The following is a 24,462-nucleotide window of genomic DNA, read 5'->3' as shown; positions in this document are numbered from 1 at the left end:
GAAGCCCCCAGGGTGTGTATATGGGGCAGTTATCAGGGGAGGAAGAAGCCCCCAGGGTGTGTATATGGGGCAGTTATCAGGGGAGGAGGAAGCCCCCAGGGTGTGTATATGGGGCAGTTATCAGGGGAGGAGGAAGCCCCCAGGGTGTGTATATGGGGCAGTTATCAGGGGAGGAAGAAGCCCCCAGGGTGTGTATATGGGGCAGTTATCATGGGAGGAGGAAGCCCCCAGGGTGTGTATATGGGGCAGTTATCAGGGGAGGAAGAAGCCCCCAGGGTGTGTATATGGGGCAGTTATGAGGGGAGGAAGAAGCCCCCAGGGTGTGTATATGGGGCAGTTATCAGGGGAGGAGGAAGCCCCCAGGGTGTGTATATGGGGCAGTTATCAGGGGAGGAGGAAGCCCCCAGGGTGTGTATATGGGGCAGTTATCAGGGGAGGAGGAAGCCCCCAGGTTGTGTATATGGGGCAGTTATCAGGGGAGGAGGAAGCCCCCCAGGGTGTGTATATGGGGCAGTTATCAGGGGAGGAGGAAGCCCCCCAGGGTGTGTATATGGGGCAGTTATCATGGGAGGAGGAAGCCCCCAGGGTGTGTATATGGGGCAGTTATCAGGGGAGGAGGAAGCCCCCAGGGTGTGTATATGGGGCAGTTATCAGGGGAGGAAGAAGCCCCCAGGGTGTGTATATGGGGCAGTTATCAGGGGAGGAGGAAGCCCCCAGGGTGTATATATGGGGCAGTTATCAGGGGAGGAGGAAGCCCCCAGGGTGTGTATATGGGGCAGTTATCAGGGGAGGAGGAAGCCCCCAGGGTGTGTGTATATGGGGCAGTTATCAGAGGAGGAGGAAGCCCACAGGGTGTGTATATGGGGCAGTTATCAGGGGAGGAGGAAGCCCCCAGGGTGTGTATATGGGGCATTTATCAGGGGAGGAGGAAGCCCCCGGTGCACTTATCAGGGGGGGAGGGAGCCCCCGGGGCAGTTATCAGGGGAGGAGGAAGCATATGGGGCAGTTATCAGGGGAGGAGGAAGCCCCCAGGTTGTGTATATGGGGCAGTTATCAGGGGAGGAGGAAGCCTCCAGGTGGTGTATATGGGGCAGTTAACAGGGCAGGATGAAGCCCCCGGGCAGTTATCAGGGGAGGAGGAAGCCCCCAGGGTGTGTATATGGGGCAGTTATCAGGGGAGTAGGAAGCCCCCTAGGGTGTGTATATGGGGCAGTTATCAGGGGAGGAGGAAGCCCCCAGGGTGTGTATATGGGGCAGTTATCAGGGGAGGAGGAAGCCCCCAGGGTGTGTATATGGGGCAGTTATCAGGGGAGGAGGAAGCCCCCAGGTTGTGTATATGGGGCAGTTATCAGGGGAGGAGGAAGCCCCCCAGGGTGTGTATATGGGGCAGTTATCAGGGGAGGAGGAAGCCCCCCAGGGTGTGTATATGGGGCAGTTATCATGGGAGGAGGAAGCCCCCAGGGTGTGTATATGGGGCAGTTATCAGGGGAGGAGGAAGCCCCCAGGGTGTGTATATGGGGCAGTTATCAGGGGAGGAAGAAGCCCCCAGGGTGTGTATATGGGGCAGTTATCAGGGGAGGAGGAAGCCCCCAGGGTGTATATATGGGGCAGTTATCAGGGGAGGAGGAAGCCCCCAGGGTGTGTATATGGGGCAGTTATCAGGGGAGGAGGAAGCCCCCAGGGTGTGTGTATATGGGGCAGTTATCAGAGGAGGAGGAAGCCCACAGGGTGTGTATATGGGGCAGTTATCAGGGGAGGAGGAAGCCCCCAGGGTGTGTATATGGGGCATTTATCAGGGGAGGAGGAAGCCCCCGGTGCACTTATCAGGGGAGGAGGGAGCCCCCGGGGCAGTTATCAGGGGAGGAGGAAGCATATGGGGCAGTTATCAGGGGAGGAGGAAGCCCCCAGGTTGTGTATATGGGGCAGTTATCAGGGGAGGAGGAAGCCTCCAGGTGGTGTATATGGGGCAGTTAACAGGGCAGGATGAAGCCCCCGGGCAGTTATCAGGGGAGGAGGAAGCCCCCAGGGTGTGTATATGGGGCAGTTATCAGGGGAGTAGGAAGCCCCCTAGGGTGTGTATATGGGGCAGTTATCAGGGGAGGAGGAAGCCCCCAGGGTGTGTGTATATGGGGCAGTTATCAGGGGAGGTGGAAGCCCCCAGGGTGTGTACATGGGGCAGTTATCAGGGGAGGAGGAGGCCCCCAGGGTGTGTGTATATGGGGCAGTTATCAGGGGAGGAGGAAGCCCCCCAGGGTGTGTATATGGGGCAGTTATCAGGGGAGGAGGAAGCCCCCAGGGTGTGTATATGGGGCAGTTATCAGGGGAGGAAGAAGCCCCCAGGGTGTGTATATGGGGCAGTTATCAGGGGAGGAGGAAGCCCCCCAGGGTGTGTATGTGGGGCAGTTATTAGGGGAGGAGGAAGCCCCCAGGGTGTGTATATGGGGCAGTTATCAGGGGAGGAAGAAGCCCCCAGGGTGTGTATATGGGGCAGTTATCAGGGGAGGAGGAAGCCCCCAGGGTGTGTATATGGGGCAGTTATCAGGGGAGGAGGAAGCCCCCAGGGTGTGTGTATATGGGGCAGTTATCAGAGGAGGAGGAAGCCCACAGGGTGTGTATATGGGGCAGTTATCAGGGGAGGAGGAAGCCCCCAGGGTGTGTATATGGGGCATTTATCAGGGGAGGAGGAAGCCCCCGGTGCACTTATCAGGGGAGGAGGGAGCCCCCGGGGCAGTTATCAGGGGAGGAGGAAGCATATGGGGCAGTTATCAGGGGAGGAGGAAGCCCCCCACGGTGTGTATATAGGGCAGTTATCAGGGGAGGAGGAAGCCCCCAGGTTGTGTATATGGGGCAGTTATCAGGGGAGGAGGAAGCCTCCAGGTGGTGTATATGGGGCAGTTAACAGGGCAGGATGAAGCCCCCGGGCAGTTATCAGGGGAGGAGGAAGCCCCCAGGGTGTGTATATGGGGCAGTTATCAGGGGAGTAGGAAGCCCCCTAGGGTGTGTATATGGGGCAGTTATCAGGGGAGGAGGAAGCCCCCAGGGTATGTGTATATGGGGCAGTTATCAGGGGAGGTGGAAGCCCCCAGGGTGTGTACATGGGGCAGTTATCAGGGGAGGAGGAGGCCCCCAGGGTGTGTGTATATGGGGCAGTTATCAGGGGAGGAGGAAGCCCCCCAGGGTGTGTATATGGGGCAGTTATCAGGGGAGGAGGAAGCCCCCAGGGTGTGTATATGGGGCAGTTATCAGGGGAGGAAGAAGCCCCCAGGGTGTGTATATGGGGCAGTTATCAGGGGAGGAGGAAGCCCCCCAGGGTGTGTATATGGGGCAGTTATTAGGGGAGGAGGAAGCCCCCAGGGTGTGTATATGGGGCAGTTATCAGGGGAGGAGGAAGCCCCCAGGGTGTGTATATGGGGCATTTATCAGGGGAGGAGGAAGCCCCCGGTGCAGTTATCAGGGGAGGAGGGAGCCCCCGGGGCAGTTATCAGGTGAGGAGGAAGCATATGGGGCAGTTATCAGGGGAGGAGGAAGCCCTGCATGGTGTGTATATGGGGCATTTATCAGGGGAGGAGGAAGCCCCTGGTGCACTTATCAGGGGAGGAGGGAGCCCCCGGGGCAGTTATCAGGGGAGGAGGAAACATATGGGGCAGTTATCAGGGGAGGAGGAAGCCCCCCATGGTGTGTATATGGGGCAGTTATCAGGGGAGGAGGAAGCCCCCAGGTTGTGTATATGGGGCAGTTATCAGGGGAGGAGGAAGCCCCCAGGTGGTGTATTTGGGGCAGTTATCAGGGCAGGAGGAAGCCCCCGGGGCAGTTATCAGGGGAGGAGGAAGCCCCCAGGGTGTGTATATGGGGCAGTTATCAGTGGAGGAGGACGCCCCCCAGGGTGTGTATATGGGGCAGTTATCAGGGGAGGAGGAAGCCCCCAGGGTGTGTATATGGGGCAGTTATCAGGGGAGGAGGAAGCCCCCAGGGTGTGTGTATATGGGGCAGTTATCAGGGAAGGAGGAAGCCCCCAAGGTGTGTACATGGGGCAGTTATCAGGGGAGTAGGAAGCCCCCCAGGGTGTGTATTTGGGGGGAGGAAGCCCCCAGGGTGTGTGTATATGGGGCAGTTATCAGGGGAGGAGGAAGCCCCCCAGGGTGTGTATATGGGGCAGTTATCAGGGGAGGAGGAAGCCCCCCAGGTTGTGTATATGGGGCAGTTATCAGGGGAGGAGGAAGCCCCCCAGGTTGTGTATATGGGGCAGTTATCAGGGGAGTAGGAAGCCCCCCAGGTTGTGTATATGGGGCAGTTATCAGGGGAGGAGGAGGCCCCCGGGGCAGTTATCAGGGGAGGAGGAAGCCCCCAGGGTGTGTGTATATGGGGCAGTTATCAGGGGAGGAGGAAGCCCCCAGGGTGTGTATATGGGGCAGTTATCAGAGGAGGAGGAAGCCCCCAGGGTGTGTATATGGGGCAGTTATCAGGGGAGGAGGAAGCCCCCAGGGTGTGTGTATATGGGGCAGTTATCAGGGGAGGAGGACGCCCCCAGGGTGTGTTTATATGGGGGAGGAGGAAGCCCCCAGGGTGTGTACATGGGGCAGTTATCAGGGGAGGAGGAAGCCCCCAGGGTGTGTTTATATGGGGGAGGAGGAAGCCCCCAGGGTGTGTATATGGGGCAGTTATCAGGGGAGGAGGAAGCCCCCAGGGTGTGTGTATATGGGGCAGTTATCAGGGGAGGAGGACGCCCCCAGGGTGTGTTTATATGGGGGAGGAGGAAGCCCCCAGGGTGTGTACATGGGGCAGTTATCAGGGGAGGAGGAAGCCCCCAGGGTGTGTTTATATGGGGGAGGAGGAAGCCCCCAGGGTGTGTATATGGGGCAGTTATCAGGGGAGGAGGAAGCCCCCAGGGTGTGTGTATATGGGGCAGTTATCAGGGGAGGAGGAAGCCCCCAGGGTGTGTGTATATGGGGCAGTTATCAGGGGAGGAGGAAGCCCCCAGGGTGTGTATATGGGGCAGTTATCAGGGGAGGAGGAAGCCCCCAGGGTGTGTATATGGGGCAGTTATCAGGGGAGGAGGAAGCCCCCAGGGTGTGTGTACATGGGGCAATTATCAGGGGAGGAGGAAGCCCCCCGCCCCCCAGGCCCGCTGCAGTCAGTGACAGGGAAGTGCTGCTGGATACAATGTATCAGGGGGCCCGGCCGCTGATTGGCTGGAAGTTGCAGGGGAGGGGGAGGGGAAGCTCAGCAGCACCTTCCACAGGAGGAGGAGGACTCGGGAGTGGGGGCCCCAGAGACAGAGCACATTGCACGGCCGGGGCACCATGAGGAGGCATCGGGGCAGGAAGAGAGCTGACCAGGTGCAGTATCCCAGCCCTCTGCCATCTTGTCACCCAGGCAGGGTAAGGCTGTATGTGGGGGCGGGCTCCTGGGGCCCCTGGCTCTGGGCAGGCTGCTACTCTAGGGCCCTGGCTGCGTGCTGGGGCCCATTCTGCCCCTCAGAGCGGGAGTCTGGGGGCTGAGATTCGTCTCGTGTGTGTCCCCTGCACCGACACTTCCATCCTGCAGCCACCAGGGGGCTCCAGCCGGGGCCTGCCTGCAGCATGTACTGGTGGCGGCTTATTTACTATAGCCTTGGGGATGGCGTGTAGTCACGCACTGCGGTGTACATAGGACTTAATACTGCGGGGACACTAGGACTGGGTATAGGACTTACTACTGCGGGGACACTAGGACTGTGTATAGGACTTACTGCTGCGGGGACACTAGGACTGTGTATAGGACTTACTACTGCGGGGACACTAGGACTGTGTATAGGACTTACTACTGCGGGGACACTAGGACTGGGTATAGGACTTACTACTGCGGGGACACTAGGACTGTGTATAGGACTTACTACTGCGGGGACACTAGGACTGAGTATAGGACTTACTACTGCGGGGACACTAGGACTGGGTATAGGACTTACTACTGCGGGGACACTAGGACTGTGTATAGGACTTACTACTGCGGGGACACAAGGACTGTGTATAGGACTTACTACTGCGGGGACACTAGGACTGTGTATAGGACTTACTGCTGCCGGGACACTAGGACTGTGTATAGGACTTACTACTGTGGGGACACTAGGACTGGGTATAGGACTTACTACTGCGGGGACACTAGGACTGTGTATAGGACTTACTACTGCGGGGACACTAGGACTGTGTATAGGACTTACTACTGCGGGGACACTAGGACTGTGTATAGGACTTACTGCTGCGGGGACACTAGGACTGGGTATAGGACTTACTGCTGCGGGGACACTAGGACTGTGTATAGGACTTACTACTGCGGGGACACTAGGACTGTGTATAGGACTTACTGCTGCGGGGACACTAGGACTGTGTATAGGACTTACTACTGCGGGGACACTAGGACTGGGTATAGGACTTACTACTGCGGGGACACTAGGACTGGGTATAGGACTTACTACTGTGGGGACACTAGGACTGGGTATAGGACTTACTACTGCGGGGACACTAGGACTGTGTATAGGACTTACTACTGCGGGGACACTAGGACTGTGTATAGGACTTACTACTGCGGGGACACTAGGACTGTGTATAGGACTTACTGCTGCGGGGACACTAGGACTGGGTATAGGACTTACTACTGCGGGGACACTAGGACTGTGTATAGGACTTACTACTGCGGGGACACTAGGACTGTGTATAGGACTTACTACTGCGGGGACACTAGAACTGTGTATAGGACTTACTGCTGCGGGGACACTAGGACTGGGTATAGGACTTACTGCTGCGGGGACACTAGGACTGGGTATAGGACTTACTGCTGCCGGGACACTAGGACTGTGTATAGGACTTACTACTGTGGGGACACTAGGACTGGGTATAGGACTTACTACTGCGGGGACACTAGGACTGGGTATAGGACTTACTACTGCGGGGACTCTAGGACTGGGTATAGGACTTACTACTGCGGGGACACCAGGACTGTGTATAGGACTTACTGCTTCGGGGACACTAGGACTGGGTATTGGACTTACTGCTGCGGGGACACTAGGACTGGGTATAGGACTTACTGCTGCGGGGACACTAGGACTGGGTATAGGACTTACTGCTGCGGGGACACTAGGACTGTGTATAGGACTTACTACTGCGGGGACACCAGGACTGTGTATAGGACTTACTGCTGCGGGGATACCAGGACTGTGTATAGGACTTACTGCTGCGGGGACACTAGGACTGTGTATAGGACTTACTGCTGGGGGGACACTAGGACTGTGTATAGGACTTACTACTGCGGGGACACTAGGACTGGGTATAGGACTTACTACTGCGGGGACACCAGGATTGTGTATAGGACTTACTGCTGCGGGGACACTAGGACTGGGTATAAGACTTACAGCTGCGGGGACACTAGGACTGTGTATAGGACTTACTGCTGCGGGAACACTAGGACTGGGTATAGGACTTACTGCTGCGGGGACACTAGGACTGGGTATAGGACTTACTGCTGCGGGGACACTAGGACTGTGTATAGGACTTACTGCTGCGGGAACACTAGGACTGTGTATAGGACTTACTGCTGCGGGGACAATAGGACTGGGTATAGGACTTACTACTGCGGCGACACTAGGACTGGGTATAGGACTTACTACTTCGGGGACACTAGGACTGGGTATAGGACTTACTGCTGCGGGGACACTAGGACTGTGTATAGGACTTACTACTGCGGGGACACTAGGACTGTGTATAGGACTTACTACTGCGGGGACACTAGGACTGGGTATAGGACTTACTGCTGCGGGGACACTAGGACGGTGTATAGGACTTACTGCTGCGGGGACACTAGGACTGTGTATAGGACTTACTGCTGCGGGAACAATAGGACTGGGTATAGGACTTACTACTGCGGGGACACTAGGACTGGGTATAGGACTTACTGCTGCGGGGACACCTGGACTGTGTATAGGACTTACTACTGCGGGGACACTAGACTGGGTATAGGACTTACTACTGCGGGGACACTAGGACTGGGTATAGGACTTACAGCTGCGGGGACACTAGGACTGTGTATAGGACTTACTGCTGCGGGGACACTAGGACTGGGTATAGGACTTACTGCTGCGGGGACACTAGAACTGGGTATAGGACTTACTGCTGCGGGGACACCAGGACTACTGCGGGGACACTAGGACTGTGTATTGGACTTACTGCTGCGGGGACACTAGGACTGGGTATAGGACTTACTGCTGCGGGGACACTAGGACTGGGTATAGGACTTACTGCTGCGGAGACACCAGGACTGGGTATAGGACTTACTGCTGCGGGGACACTAGGACTGTGTATAGGACTTACTGCTGCGGGGACACTAGGACTGTGTATAGGACTTACTGCTGCGGGGACACTAGGACTGTGTATAGGACTTACTGCTGCGGGGACACTAGGACTGTGTATAGGACTTACTACTGCGGGGACACTAGGACTGTGTATAGGACTTACTACTGCGGGGACACTCGGACTGTGTATAGGACTTACTGCTGCGGGGACACCAGGACTGGGTATAGGACTTACTGCTGCGGGGACACTAGGACTGTGTATAGGACTTGCTACTGCGGGGACACTAGGACTGTGTATAGGACTTACTGCTGCGGGGACACTAGGACTGGGTATAGGACTTACTGCTGCGGTGACACTAGGACTGTGTATAGGACTTACTGCTGCGGGGACACTAGGACTGGGTATAGGACTTACTGCTGCGGGGACTCTAGGACTGTGTATAGGACTTACTGCTGCGGGGACACTAGGACTGGGTATAGGACTTACTGCTGCGGGGACACTAGGACTGTGTATAGGACTTACTGCTGCGGGGACACTAGGACTGGGTATAGGACTTACTGCTGCGGGGACACTAGAACTGGGTATAGGACTTACTGCTGCGGGGACACCAGGACTACTGCGGGGACACTAGGACTGTGTATTGGACTTACTGCTGCGGGGACACTAGGACTGGGTATAGGACTTACTGCTGCGGGGACACTAGGACTGGGTATAGGACTTACTGCTGCGGAGACACCAGGACTGGGTATAGGACTTACTGCTGTGGGGACACTAGGACTGTGTATAGGACTTACTGCTGCGGGGACACTAGGACTGTGTATAGGACTTACTGCTGCGGGGACACTAGGACTGTGTATAGGACTTACTACTGCGGGGACACTAGGACTGTGTATAGGACTTACTACTGCGGGGACACTAGGACTGGGTATAGGACTTACTGCTGCGGGGACTCTAGGACTGTGTATAGGACTTACTGCTGCGGGGACACTAGGACTGGGTATAGGACTTGCTACTGCGGGGACACTAGGACTGGGTATAGGACTTACTGCTGCGGGGACACTAGGACTGGGTATAGGACTTACTGCTGCGGGGACACTAGGACTGGGTATAGGACTTACTGCTGCGGGGACACCAGGACTGTGTATAGGACTTACTGCTGCGGGGACACCAGGACTGTGTATAGGACTTACTACTGCGGGGACACTAGGACTGTGTATAGGACTTACTACTGCGGGGACACTAGGACTGGGTATAGGACTTACTGCTGCGGGGACTCTAGGACTGTGTATAGGACTTACTGCTGCGGGGACACTAGGACTGGGTATAGGACTTGCTACTGCGGGGACACTAGGACTGGGTATAGGACTTACTACTGCGGGGACACTATATAGGACTACTGCAGGGACACTAGGACTGTGTATAGGACTACTGCAGGATCAGTAGGACTGTGTATAGGACTTACTACTGCGGGGACACTAGGACTGTGTATAGGACTTACTACTGCGGGGACACTCGGACTGTGTATAGGACTTACTGCTGCGGGGACACCAGGACTGGGTATAGGACTTACTGCTGCGGGGACACTAGGACTGTGTATAGGACTTGCTACTGTGGGGACACTAGGACTGTGTATAGGACTTACTGCTGCGGGGACACTAGGAGTGGGTATAGGACTTACTGCTGCGGGGACACTAGGACTGGGTATAGGACTTACTGCTGCGGGGACACTAGGACTGGGTATAGGACTTACTGCTGCGGTGACACCAGGACTGTGTATAGGACTTACTGCTGCGGGGACACTATATAGGACTACTGCAGGGACCCTAGGACTGTGTATAGGACTTACTACTGCAGGGACACTATATAGGACTACTGCGGGACACTATATAGGACTACTGCGGGGACACTATATAGGACTACTGCAGGGACACTATATAGGACTACTGCGGGGACACTAGGACTGTGTATAGGACTACTGCATGAACACTAGGACTGTGTATAGGACTACTGCGGGGATAATAGGACTGTATATAGGACTACTGCGGGAACACTATATAGGACTACTGCGGGGACACTAGGACTGTGTATAGGACTACTGCATGAACACTAGGACTGTGTATAGGACTACTGCAGGGACACTAGGACTACTGCGGGGATACTAGGACTGTATATAGGACTACTGCGGGAACACTATAGGACTACTGCGGGGACACTAGGACTGTGTATAGGACTACTGCATGAACACTAGGACTGTATATAGGACTACTGCGGGAACACTATATAGGACTACTGCGGGAACACTATATAGGACTACTGCGGGGACACTAGGACTACTGCGGGGATACTAGGACTGTATATAGGACTACTGCGGGAACACTATATAGGACTACTGCGGGGACACTAGGACTGTATATAGGACTACTGCAGGGACACTATATAGGACTACTGCAGGGACACTAGGACTACTGCGGGGATACTAGGACTGTATATAGGACTACTGCGGGAACACTATATAGGACTACTGCGGGGACACTAGGACTGTATATAGGACTACTGCAGGGACACTATATAGGACTACTGCAGGGACACTAGGACTGTGTATAGGACTTACTACTTCAGGGACACTATATAGGACTACTGCAGGGACACTATATAGGACTACTGCGGGGACACTAGGACTGTGTATAGGACTACTGCATGAACACTAGGACTGTGTATAGGACTACTGCATGAACACTAGGACTGTGTATAGGACTACTGCATGAACACTAGGACTGTGTATAGGACTACTGCATGAACACTAGGACTGTGTATAGGACTACTGCATGAACACTAGGACTGTGTATAGGACTACTGCGGGGACACTAGGACTGTGTATAGGACTACTGCATGAACACTAGGACTGTGTATAGGACTACTGCGGGGACACTAGGACTGTGTATAGGACTACTGAATGAACACTAGGACTGTGTATAGGACTTACTTGCTGCGGGGACACTAGGACTGTGTATAGGACTTACTGCTGCGGGGACACTAGGACTGGGTATAGGACTTACTGCTGCGGGGACACCAGGACTGAGTATAGGACTTACTGCTGCGGGGACACTAGGACTGGGTGTAGGACTTACTGCTGCGGGGACACCAGGACTGGGTATAGGACTTACTTGCTGCGGGGACACCAGGACTGAGTATAGGACTTACTGCTGCGGGGACACCAGGACTGAGTATAGGACTTACTGCTGCGGGGACACTAGGACTGGGTATAGGACTTACTGCTGCGGGGACACTAGGACTGGGTATAGGACTTACTTGCTGCGGGGACACCAGGACTGGGTATAGGACTTACTGCTGCGGGGACACTAGGACTGAGTATAGGACTTACTGCTGCGGGGACACCAGGACTGGGTATAGGACTTACTTGCTGCGGGGACACCAGGACTGAGTATAGGACTTACTGCTGCGGGGACACCAGGACTGAGTATAGGACTTACTGCTGCGGGGACACTAGGACTGTGTATAGGACTTACTGCTGCGGGGACACCAGGACTGAGTATAGGACTTACTACTGCGGGGACACTAGGACTGTGTATAGGACTTACTGCTGCGGGGACACTAGGACTGTGTATAGGACTTACTACTGCGGGGACACCAGGACTGAGTATAGGACTTACTACTGCGGGGACACCAGGACTGAGTATAGGACTTACTACTGCGGGGACACTAGGACTGGGTATAGGACTTACTGCTGCGGGGACACTAGGACTGTGTATAGGACTTACTACTGCGGGGACACCAGGACTGGGTATAGGTCTTACTACTGCGGGGACACCAGGACTGAGTATAGGACTTACTACTGCGGGGACACTAGGACTGTGTATAGGACTTACTGCTGCGGGGACACTAGGACTGTGTATAGGACTTACTACTGCGGGGACACCAGGACTGGGTATAGGTCTTACTACTGCGGGGACACCAGGACTGGGTATAGGACTTACTACTGTGGGGACACTAGGACTGTGTATAGGATTTACTGCTTCGGAGACACCAGGACTGGGTATAGGACTTACTACTGCGGGGACACAGGACTGGGTATAGGACTTACTGCTGCGGGGACACCAGGACTGTGTATAGGACTTACTACTGCGGGGACACTATGACTGTGTATAGGACTTACTGCTGCGGTGACACCAGGACTGTGTATAGGACTTACTGCTGCGGGGACACCAGGACTGGGTATAGGACTTACTACTGCGGGGACACTATATAGGACTACTGCAGGGACACTAGGACTGTGTATAGGACTTACTACTGCGGGGACACTAGGACTGTGTATAGGACTTACTACTGCAGGGACACTATATAGGACTACTGCGGGGACACTATATAGGACTACTGCGGGGACACCAGGACTGGGTATAGGACTTACTACTGCAGGGACACTATATAGGACTACTGCGGGGACACTAGGACTGTGTATAGGACTTACTACTGCGGGGACACTAGGACTGTGTATAGGACTACTGCGGGGACACTAGGACTGTGTATAGGACTACTGCATGAACACTAGGACTGTATAGGACTACTGCAGGGACACTAGGACTACTGCGGGGATAATAGGACTGTATATAGGACTACTGCAGGGACACTATATAGGACTACTGCAGGGACACTAGGACTGTGTATAGGACTACTGCGGGGACACTATATAGGACTACTGCGGGGACACTAGGACTGTGTATAGGACTACTGCGGGGACACTAGGACTGGGTATAGGACTTACTGCTGCGGGGACACTAGGACTGTGTATAGGACTACTGCGGGAACACTATATAGAACTACTGCGGGGACACCAGGACTGGGTATAGGACTTACTACTGCGGGGACACCAGGACTGGGTATAGGACTTACTGCTGCGGGGACACTAGGACTGTGTATAGGACTTACTACTGCGGGGACACCAGGACTGGGTATAGGACTTACTACTGCGGGGACACTAGGACTGTATATAGGACTACTGCGGGAACACTATATAGGACTACTGCAGGATCAGTAGCACTGTGTATAGGACTTCTGCAGGGACACTAGATAGGACTACTGCGGGGATACTAGGACTGTATAGGACTACTGCATGAACACTAGGACTGTGTATAGGACTACTGCAGGGACACTAGGACTACTGCGGGGATACTAGGACTGTACATAGGACTACTGCGGGGACACTAGGACTGTGTATAGGACTACTGCGGGGACACTAGGACTGTGTATAGGACTACTGCATGAACACTAGGACTGTGTATAGGACTACTGCATGAACACTAGGACTGTGTATAGGACTACTGCGGGGAACACTAGGACTGTGTATAGGACTACTGCAGGGACACTATAGGACTACTGCGGGGACACTAGGACTGTGTATAAGTCTACTCCGGGGACACTATATAGCACTACTGCAGGGAAACTATATAGAACTACTGCAGAGACACTAGGACTGTGTATAGGATTACTGCTACAGGTTGAGAGGCACACATTGCACTATTAGGACTGGGTGAGAGGCACACATTGCACTATTAGGACTGGATGAGAGGCACACATTGCACTATTAGGACTGGATGAGAGGCACACATTGCACTATTAGGACTGGGTGAGAGGCACACGTTACACTATTAGTACTGGGTGAGAGGCACACATTGCACTATTAGGGCTGGGTGAGAGGCACACATTGCACTATTAGGACTGGGTGAGAGGTACACATTGCACTATTTTGCCTGGATGAGAGGCACACATTGCACTATTAGGACTGGATGAGAGGCACACATTGCACTATTAGGACTGGGAGAGAGGCACACGTTGCACTATTAGGACTGGGTGAAAGGTACACATTGCACTATTGGGGCTGGATGAGAGGCACACATTGCACTATTAGGGCTGGGTGAGAGGCACACAATGCACTATTGGGACTGGGTGAGAGGCACACATTGCACTATTGGGACTGGGTGAGAGGCACACATTGCACTATTAGGACTGGAGAGGCACACATTGCACTATTGGGACTGGGTGAGAGGCACACATTGCACTATTAGGACTGGGTGAGAGGCACACATTGCACTATTGGGACTGGGTGAGAGGCACACATTGCACTATTGGGACTGGGTGAGAGGCACACATTGCACTATTAGGACTGGGTGAGAGGCACACATTGCACTATTGGGACTGGGTGAGAGGCACACATTGCACTATTAGGACTGGGTGAGAGGCACACATTGCACTATTAGGGCTCGGTGAGAGGCACACATTGCACTATTTGGACTGGGTGAGAGGCACACGTTGCACTGTTGGGACTGGGTGAGAGGCACACGTTGCACTATTGGGACTGGGTGAGAGGCACACGTTGCACTATTGGGACTGGGTGAGAGGCACACATTGCTCTATTAGGACTGGGAGAGAGGCACACGTTGCACTATTAGGGCTGGGTGAGAGGCACACATTGAACTATTAGGACTGGATGAGAGGCACACATTGCACTATTGGGACTGGATGAGAGGCACACATTGCACTATTGGGACTGGATGAGAGGCACACATTGCACTATTGGGACTTTGTGAGAGGCACACATTGCACTATTAGGGCTGGGTGAGAGGCACACATTGCACTATTGGGACTGGGTGAGAGGCACACGTTGCACTGTTGGGACTGGGTGAGAGGCACACGTTGCACTATTGGGACTGGGTGAGAGACACACGTTGCTCTATTAGGACTGGGAGAGAGGCACACGTTGCACTGTTGGGACTGGGTGAGAGGCACACGTTGCACTATTAGGACTGGATAAGAGGCACACATTGCACTATTAGGAATGGGTGAGAGGCACACATTGCACTATTAGGGCTGGGTGAGAGGCACACATTGCACTATTAGGGCTGGGTGAGAGGCACACATTGCACTATTGGGACTGGGTGAGAGGCACACTTTGCACTATTGGGACTGGGTGAGAGGCACACATTGCACTATTAGGACTGGATGAGAGGCACACATTGCACTATTAGGACTGGATTAGAGGCACACATTGCACTATTGGGACTGGATGAGAGGCACACATTGCACTATTGGGACTGGGTGAGAGGCACACATTGCACTATTGGGACTGGGTGACAGGCACACATTGCACTATTGGGACTGAGTGAGAGGCACACATTGCACTATTAGTACTGGGTGAGAGGCACACATTGCACTATTAGTACTGGGTGAGAGGCACACATTGCACTATTAGTACTGGGTGAGAGGCACACATTGCACTATTAGTACTGGGTGAGAGGCACACATTGCACTATTAGTACTGGGTGAGAGGCACACATTGCACTATTAGTACTGGGTGAGAGGCACACATTGCACTATTAGGGCTCGGTGAGAGGCACACATTGCACTATTGGGACTGGGTGAGAGGCACACATTGCACTATTGGGACTGGGTGAGAGGCACACGTTGCACTGTTGGGACTGGGTGAGAGGCACACGTTGCACTATTAGGACTGGATGAGAGGCACACATTGCACTATTGGGACTGGGTGAGAGGCACACATTGCACTATTGGGACTGGGTGAGAGGCACACATAGCACTATTATGGCTGGGTGAGAGGCACACATAGCACTATTGGGACTGGGTATAGAGGCACACTTTGCACTATTGGGACTGGGTATAGAGGCACACTTTGCACTATTGGGACTGGGTGAGAGGCACACATTGCACTATTGGGACTGGGTGAGAGGCACACATTGCACTATTAGTACTGGGTGAGAGGCACACATTGCACTATTAGTACTGGGTGAGAGGCACACATTGCACTATTAGGGCTGGGTGAGAGGCACACAATGCACTATTGGGACTGGGTGAGAGGCACACATTGCACTATTGGGACTGGGTGACAGGCACACATTGCACTATTGGGACTGGGTGAGAGGCACACAATGCACTATTGGGACTGGGTGAGAGGCACACATTGCACTATTAGTACTGAGTGAGAGGCACACATTGCACTATTAGTACTGGGTGAGAGGCACACATTGCACTATTAGTACTGGGTGAGAGGCACACATTGCACTATTAGTACTGGGTGAGAGGCACACATTGCACTATTAGGGCTGGGTGAGAGGCACACAATGCACTAGTGGGACTGGGTGAGAGGCACACGTTGTACTATTGGGACTGGGTGAGAGGCACACATTGCACTATTGGGACTGGATGAGAGGCACACATTGCACTATTGGGACTGGGAGAGAGGTACACATTGCACTATTAGTACTGGGTGAGAGGCACACATTGCACTATTAGTACTGGGTGAGAGGTACACATTGCACTATTAGTACTGGGTGAGAGGTACACATTGCACTATTAGTACTGGGTGAGAGACACACATTGCACTATTAGGACTGGATGAGAGGTACACATTGCACTATTAGTCTTGGGTGAGAGGCACACATTGCACTATTAGTACTGGGTGAGAGACACACATTGCACTATTAGTACTGGGTATAGAGGCACACTTTGCACTATTGGGACTGGGTATAGAGGCACACTTTGCACTATTGGGACTGGGAGAGAGGTACACATTGCACTATTAGTACTGGATGAGAGGCACACATTGCACTATTGGGACTGGGTATAGAGGCACACTTTGCACTATTAGGACTGGATGAGAGGTACACATTGCACTATTAGTACTGGATGAGAGGTACACATTGCACTATTAGTACTGGGTGAGAGGTACACATTGCACTATTAGTACTGGGTGGCAGGCACACATTGCACTATTAGTACTGGGTGAGAGGCACACATTGCACTATTAGTACTTGGTGAGAGGCACACATTGCACTATTAGGGCTCTGTGAGAGGCACACATTGCACTATTAGTACTGGGTGAGAGGTACACATTGCACTATTAGTACTGGGTGACAGGCACACATTGCACTATTAGGACTGGGTGAGAGACATACATTGCACTATTAGTACTGGGTGAGAGGCACACATTGCACTATTAGTACTGGGTGAGAGGCACACATTGCACTATTAGTACTGGGTGAGAGGCACACATTGCACTATTAGTACTGGGTGAGAGGCACACATTGCACTATTAGTACTGGGTGAGAGGCACACATTGCACTATTGGGACTGGGTGAGAGGCACACGTTACACTATTGGGACTGGGTGCGATTCACACGTTGCACTATTGGGACTGGGTGCGATTCACATGTTGCACTATTGGGACTGGGTGAGAGGCACATATTGCACTATTAGGACTGGATGAGAGGCACACATTGCACTATTAGTACTGGGTGAGAGGCACACATTGCACTATTGGGACTGGGTGAGAGGCACACATTGCACTATTAGTACTGGGTGAGAGGCACACATTGCACTATTAGTACTGGGTGAGAGGCACACATTGCACTATTAGTACTGGGTGAGAGGCACACATTGCACTATTAGTACTGGGTGAGAGGCACACATTGCACTATTAGTACTGGGTGAGAGACACACATTGCACTATTAGTACTGGGTGAGAGGCACACATTGCACTATTAGTACTGGGTGAGAGGCACACATTGCACTATTAGTACTGGGTGAGAGGCACACATTGCACTATTAGTACTGGGTGAGAGGCACACATTGCACTATTAGTACTGGGTGAGAGGCACACATTGCACTATTAGTACTGGGTGAGAGGCACACATTGCACTATTAGTACTGGGTGAGAGGCACACATTGCACTATTAGTACTGGGTGAGAGGCACACATTGCACTATTAGTACTGGGTGAGAGGCACACATTGCAATATTAGTACTAGGTGAGAGGCACACATTGCACTATTAGTACTGGGTATAGAGGCACACTTTGCACTATTGGGACTGGGTATAGAGGCACACTTTGCACTATTGGGACTGGGAGAGAGGTACACATTGCACTATTGGGACTGGGAGAGAGGTACACATTGCACTATTAGTACTGGGTGAGAGGCACACATTGCACTATTAGTACTGGGTGAGAGGTACACATTGCACTATTAGTACTGGGTGAGAGGTACACATTGCACTATTAGTACTGGGTGAGAGGTACACATTGCACTATTAGTACTGGGTGAGAGACACACATTGCACTATTAGGACTGGATGAGAGGTACACATTGCACTATTAGTACTGGGTGAGAGGCACACATTGCACTATTAGTACTGGGTATAGAGGCACACTTTGCACTATTGGGACTGGGTATAGAGGCACACTTTGCACTATTGGGACTGGGAGAGAGGTACACATTGCACTATTAGTACTGGATGAGAGGCACACATTGCACTATTGGGACTGGGTATAGAGGCACACTTTGCACTATTAGGACTGGATGAGAGGTACACATTGCACTATTAGTACTGGATGAGAGGTACACATTGCACTATTAGTACTGGGTGAGAGGTACACTGCACTATTAGGACTGGGTGAGAGGCACACATTGCACTATTAGTACTGGGTGAGAGGTACACATTGCACTATTAGTACTGGGTGACAGGCACACATTGCACTATTAGGACTGGGTGAGAGACATACATTGCACTATTAGTACTGGGTGAGAGGCACACATTGCACTATTAGTACTGGGTGAGAGGCACACATTGCACTATTAGTACTGGGTGAGAGGCACACATTGCACTATTAGTACTGGGTGAGAGGCACACATTGCACTATTAGTACTGGGTGAGAGGCACACATTGCACTATTAGTACTGGGTGAGAGGCACACATTGCACTATTAGTACTGGGTGAGAGGCACACATTGCACTATTAGTACTGGGTGAGAGGCACACATTGCACTATTAGGGCTCGGTGAGAGTCACACATTGCACTATTGGGACTGGGTGAGAGGCACACGTTACACTATTGGGACTGGGTGAGATTCACACGTTGCACTATTGGGACTGGGTGAGAGGCACACATTGCACTATTAGGACTGGATGAGAGGCACACATTGCACTATTAGTACTGGGTGAGAGGCACACATTGCACTATTGGGACTGGGTGAGAGGCACACGTTACACTATTGGGTCTGGGTGAGAGGCACACGTTACACTATTGGGTCTGGGTGAGAGGCACACATTTCACTATTGGGACTGGGTGAGAGGCACACATTGCACTATTGGGACTGGGTGAGAGGCACACATTGCACTATTAGTACTGGGTGAGAGACACACATTGCACTATTAGTACTGGGTGAGAGACACACATTGCACTATTAGTACTGGGTGAGAGACACACATTGCACTATTAGTACTGGGTATAGAGGCACACTTTGCACTATTGGGACTGGGTATAGAGGCACACTTTGCACTATTGGGACTGGGAGAGAGGTACACATTGCACTATTAGTACTGGATGAGAGGCACACATTGCACTATTGGGACTGGGTATAGAGGCACACTTTGCACTATTGGGACTGGGTGAGAGACACACATTGCACTATTAGGACTGGATGAGAGGTACACATTGCACTATTAGTACTGGGTGACAGGCACACATTGCACTATTAGTACTGGGTGAGAGACACACATTGCACTATTAGTACTGGGTGAGAGGCACACATTGCACTATTAGTACTGGGTGAGAGGCACACATTGCACTATTAGTACTGGGTGAGAGGCACACATTGCACTATTAGTACTGGGTGAGAGGCACACATTGCACTATTAGTACTGGGTGAGAGGCACACATTGCACTATTAGTACTGGGTGAGAGGCACACATTGCACTATTAGTACTGGGTGAGAGGCACACATTGCACTATTAGTACTGGGTGAGAGGCACACATTGCACTATTAGTACTGGGTGAGAGGCACACATTGCACTATTAGTACTGGGTGAGAGGCACACATTGCACTATTAGGGCTCGGTGAGAGGCACACATTGCACTATTGGGACTGGGTGAGAGGCACACGTTACACTATTGGGACTGGGTGAGAGGCACTCATTGCACTATTGGGACTGGGTGAGAGGCACACATTGCACTATTAGTACTGGGTGAGAGGCACATATTGCACTATTAGTACTGGGTGAGAGGCACACATTGCACTATTAGGGCTGGGTGAGAGGCACACAATGCACTATTGGGACTGGGTGAGAGGCACACATTGCACTATTAGTACTGGATCACAGGTGCACATTGCACTATTAGTACTGGGTGAGAGGCACACATTGCACTATTAGTACTGGGTGAGAGGCACACATTGCACTATTAGTACTGGGTGAGAGGCACACGTTGCACTGTTAGTACTGGGTGAGAGGCACACATTGCACTATTGGGATTGGGAGAGAGGCACACATTGCACTATTGGGACTGGGTGAGAGGCACACGTTGCACTATTGGGAATGGGTGAGAGGCACACATTGCACTATTAGTACTGGATCAGAGGCGCACATTGCACTATTAGTGGAGGACAGACCTGCACAGTGCACTAGTTGTGACATGTAAGCTGCACATGTGAGTTTTGCAGACTGCAGTTAGTGCAGATCAGTGCGCCCTCTGCTGGAGAGCAGAGAAGTTGCATTTAGAGGGATCCAGCCTCCACACTCAGACTACACGTTTTAATGGCCGTCCTGACGTCCTCAGTCTCTCATCACTGATATAATGTATGTACGAGGCTGGCGCCAGATGTATTTCAGGAGGGTAGAGCAAAGTAACAAAGGAGCCGCAATGACCCTTATTTTGACTTATTATAGGGTGACACAGAGCCACAGTCCTGATAAGTATATAGTGATGTGTTACACACCTATCCTGTGGAGATTATATTAGTGTTCTCTAATATACAGTGACATTGGATATTATACTGGCGTGTTATATACAGTTAGTGACACTAGTGATTATATTGGTGGTATAGACACGCTGTATTATACAGTGGATATTCAGAGATATATCTGTAAGGATACTGCTGCTACAGAGCGACACCAATGGTGCGTTATATACAGTGACCCTGGTGTGGGAAGTGCATACTGATATTACTCACAGTTACTGGTAATTCCTTAGGCGATATACACAGGCACTGGCGATGTTACTGTACGCAGGCACTGGCGATGTTACTGTACACAGGCACTGGCGATGTTACTGTACACAGGCACTGGTGATGTTACTGTACACAGGCACTGGTGATGTTACTGTACGCAGGCACTGGTGATGTTACTGTACGCAGGCACTGGTGATGTTACTGTACGCAGGTACTGACGATGTTACTGTACACAGGCACTGGCGATGTTACTGTACGCAGGCACTGGCGATGTTACTGTACACAGGCACTGGCGATGTTACTGTACGCAGGCACTGGCGATGTTACTGTACGCAGGCACTGGCGATGTTACTGTACACAGGCACTGGTGATGTTACTGTACGCAGGCACTGGCGATGTTACTGTACGCAGGCACTGGCGATGTTACTGTACACAGGCACTGGCGATGTTACTGTACACAGGCACTGGCGATGTTACTGTACGCAGGTACTGACGATGTTACTGTACACAGGCACTGGCGATGTTACTGTACGCAGGCACTGGCGATGTTACTGTACGCAGGTACTGGCGATGTTACTGTACGCAGGTACTGGCGATGTTACTGTACGCAGGCACTGGTGATGTTACTGTACGCAGGCACTGGTGATGTTACTGTACGCAGGCACTGGCGATGTTACTGCACGCAGACACTGGTGATGTTACTGTACGCAGGCACTGGTGATGTTACTGTACGCAGGCACTGGCGATGTTACTGTACGCAGGCACTGGCGATGTTACTGTACGCAGGCACTGGTGATGTTACTGTACGCAGGCACTGGCGATGTTACTGCACGCAGGCACTGGCGATGTTACTGCACGCAGGCACTGGCGATGTTACTGTACGCAGGCACTTGTGATGTTACTGTACGCAGGCACTGGCGATGTTACTGCACGCAGGCACTGGCGATGTTACTGTACGCAGGCACTGGCGATGTTACTGCACGCAGGCACTGGTGATGTTACTGTACACAGGCACTGGCGATGTTACTGTACGCAGGCACTGGTGATGTTACTGCACGCAGGCACTGGCGATGTTGCTGTACGCAGGCACTGGCGATGTTACTGTACACGTGCATTGGTAATGTTACTGTACGTAGGCACTGGTGATGTTACTCTACGCAGGCACTGGTGATGTTACTGTACGCAGGCACTGGTGATGTTACTGTACGCAGGCACTGGTGATGTTACTGTACGCAGGCACTGGTGATGTTACTGTACGCAGGCACTGGTGATGTTACTGTACGCAGGCACTGGTGATGTTACTGTACGCAGGCACTGGTGATGTTACTGTACGCAGGCACTGGTGATGTTACTGTACGCAGGCACTGGTGATGTTACTCTACGCAGGCACTGGTGATGTTACTGTACGCAGGCACTGGTGATGTTACTGTACGCAGGCACTGGTGATGTTACTGTACGCAGGCACTGGTGATGTTACTGTACGCAGGCACTGGCGATGTTACTGTACGCAGGCACTGGCGATGTTACTGTACGCAGGCATTGGCGATGTTACTGTACGCAGGCACTGGCGATGTTACTGTACGCAGGCACTGGCGATGTTACTGTACGCAGGCACTGGTGATGTTACTGTACGCAGGCACTGGCGATGTTACTGTACGCAGGCACTGGCGATGTTACTGTACGCAGGCACTGGCGATGTTACTGTACGCAGGCACTGGCGATGTTACTGTACGCAGGCACTGGCGATGTTACTGTACGCAGGCACTGGCGATGTTACTGTACGCAGGCACTGGCGATGTTACTGTACGCAGGCACTGGCGATGTTACTGTACGCAGGCACTGGTGATGTTACTGTACGCAGGCACTGGTGATGTTACTGTACGCAGGCATTGGTGATGTTACTGTACGCAGGCATTGGTGATGTTACTGTACGCAGGCACTGGTGATGTTACTGTACGCAGGCACTGGTGATGTTACTGTACGCAGGCATTGGTGATGTTACTGTACGCAGGCATTGGTGATGTTACTGTACGCAGGCACTGGTGATGTTACTGTACGCAGGCACTGGTGATGTTACTGTACGCAGGCACTGGTGATGTTACTGTACGCAGGCACTGGTGATGTTACTGTACGCAGGCACTGGTGATGTTACTGTACACAGGCATTGGTGATGATACTGTTTTGGTATACACAGGCATAGGTAAATATATTGGTGACAGAGAAGTTATATATGTGTGAGGGGCGGCACCGTACACCCACCTCCACCACCCGTGGTAATGTGCATTAGATGTGACCACCTCACCTTCCTCCCCTGATGAGCATGTCACTTTTTTGTTCCCCTACAGGCTGAAAAGAAACAGCAGCTGGTCGCTGTCATAAACGCCATGGAAGAAACTGTGTCGTCACGGGACCCTCAGAAAGAAGAGGAGCCCACTCCGCCTGCCTCTCAGCAGCCCACGGACCCTGCCTCACCCACTGTGGCCACCACTCCCGAGCCTGTGGTGGCCGATGCCGTGGAGAAGACTGCCTCAAAGTCAGCTGAGGATGAGGCAGAGTATGAGGTGCGAGGAGCCGGAGCCCGGGGCACAGTTATCACTGTCTCTCTCTTACCATACCAGATAAGTGCCTGACCCTTCTGTATCACACCTAGGACGGCCGCGGCTTTGGCATTGGGGAGCTGGTTTGGGGCAAGCTGCGTGGGTTCTCCTGGTGGCCTGGTCGCATCGTCTCATGGTGGATGACCGGAAGGAGCCGGGCAGCAGAAGGGACGCGCTGGGTGATGTGGTTTGGAGACGGCAAGTTTTCAGTGGTATGTTGACCGGCTACTAGAGCGTTGATGGGCAGGTCTGGACTGGTTTGTGGATGTGTTAAGTGGTCATGTGTAATATCATACGTGGTCTCTCTTCCTTGTCAGGTCTGCGTGGAGAAGCTGATGTCACTGAGTTCCTTTGCAAACACTTTCCACCAGGCAACGTACAGCAAACAGCCCATGTACAGGAAAGCCATTTACGAGGTCCTACAGGTGAGGAGACACCTTTTTGTCGCACGCGTGTTCCAGCAGGGAACACCGTGACAGTTGGTTGGGATTAAGGGACCATTCAGACACCGTTCT

At 52.6% G+C, this 24,462-nt stretch overlaps 1 protein-coding gene across 5 annotated transcripts in view; it reads left to right on the top strand.

The window, feature by feature from the left end:
• The window catches only part of DNMT3A (DNA methyltransferase 3 alpha), a 340,200-nt gene that overhangs the window by 273,528 nt on the left and 42,210 nt on the right, over positions 1–24,462 (top strand). For all 5 annotated transcript variants that reach the window (XM_063914961.1, XM_063914960.1, XM_063914958.1 and 2 more), the window contains 3 exons: positions 23,696–23,911; positions 24,001–24,159; positions 24,265–24,372. In XM_063914961.1, coding sequence (XP_063771031.1) covers positions 23,696–23,911; positions 24,001–24,159; positions 24,265–24,372 — 483 coding nt within the window. The remainder of the gene's footprint in view (positions 1–23,695; positions 23,912–24,000; positions 24,160–24,264; positions 24,373–24,462) is intronic.

Source organism: Pseudophryne corroboree, chromosome 4, assembly GCF_028390025.1.
Source record: "Pseudophryne corroboree isolate aPseCor3 chromosome 4, aPseCor3.hap2, whole genome shotgun sequence".
Taxonomy (NCBI): Eukaryota; Metazoa; Chordata; class Amphibia; order Anura; family Myobatrachidae; genus Pseudophryne; species Pseudophryne corroboree.
This window is presented reverse-complemented; position numbering and strand designations above follow the sequence as displayed.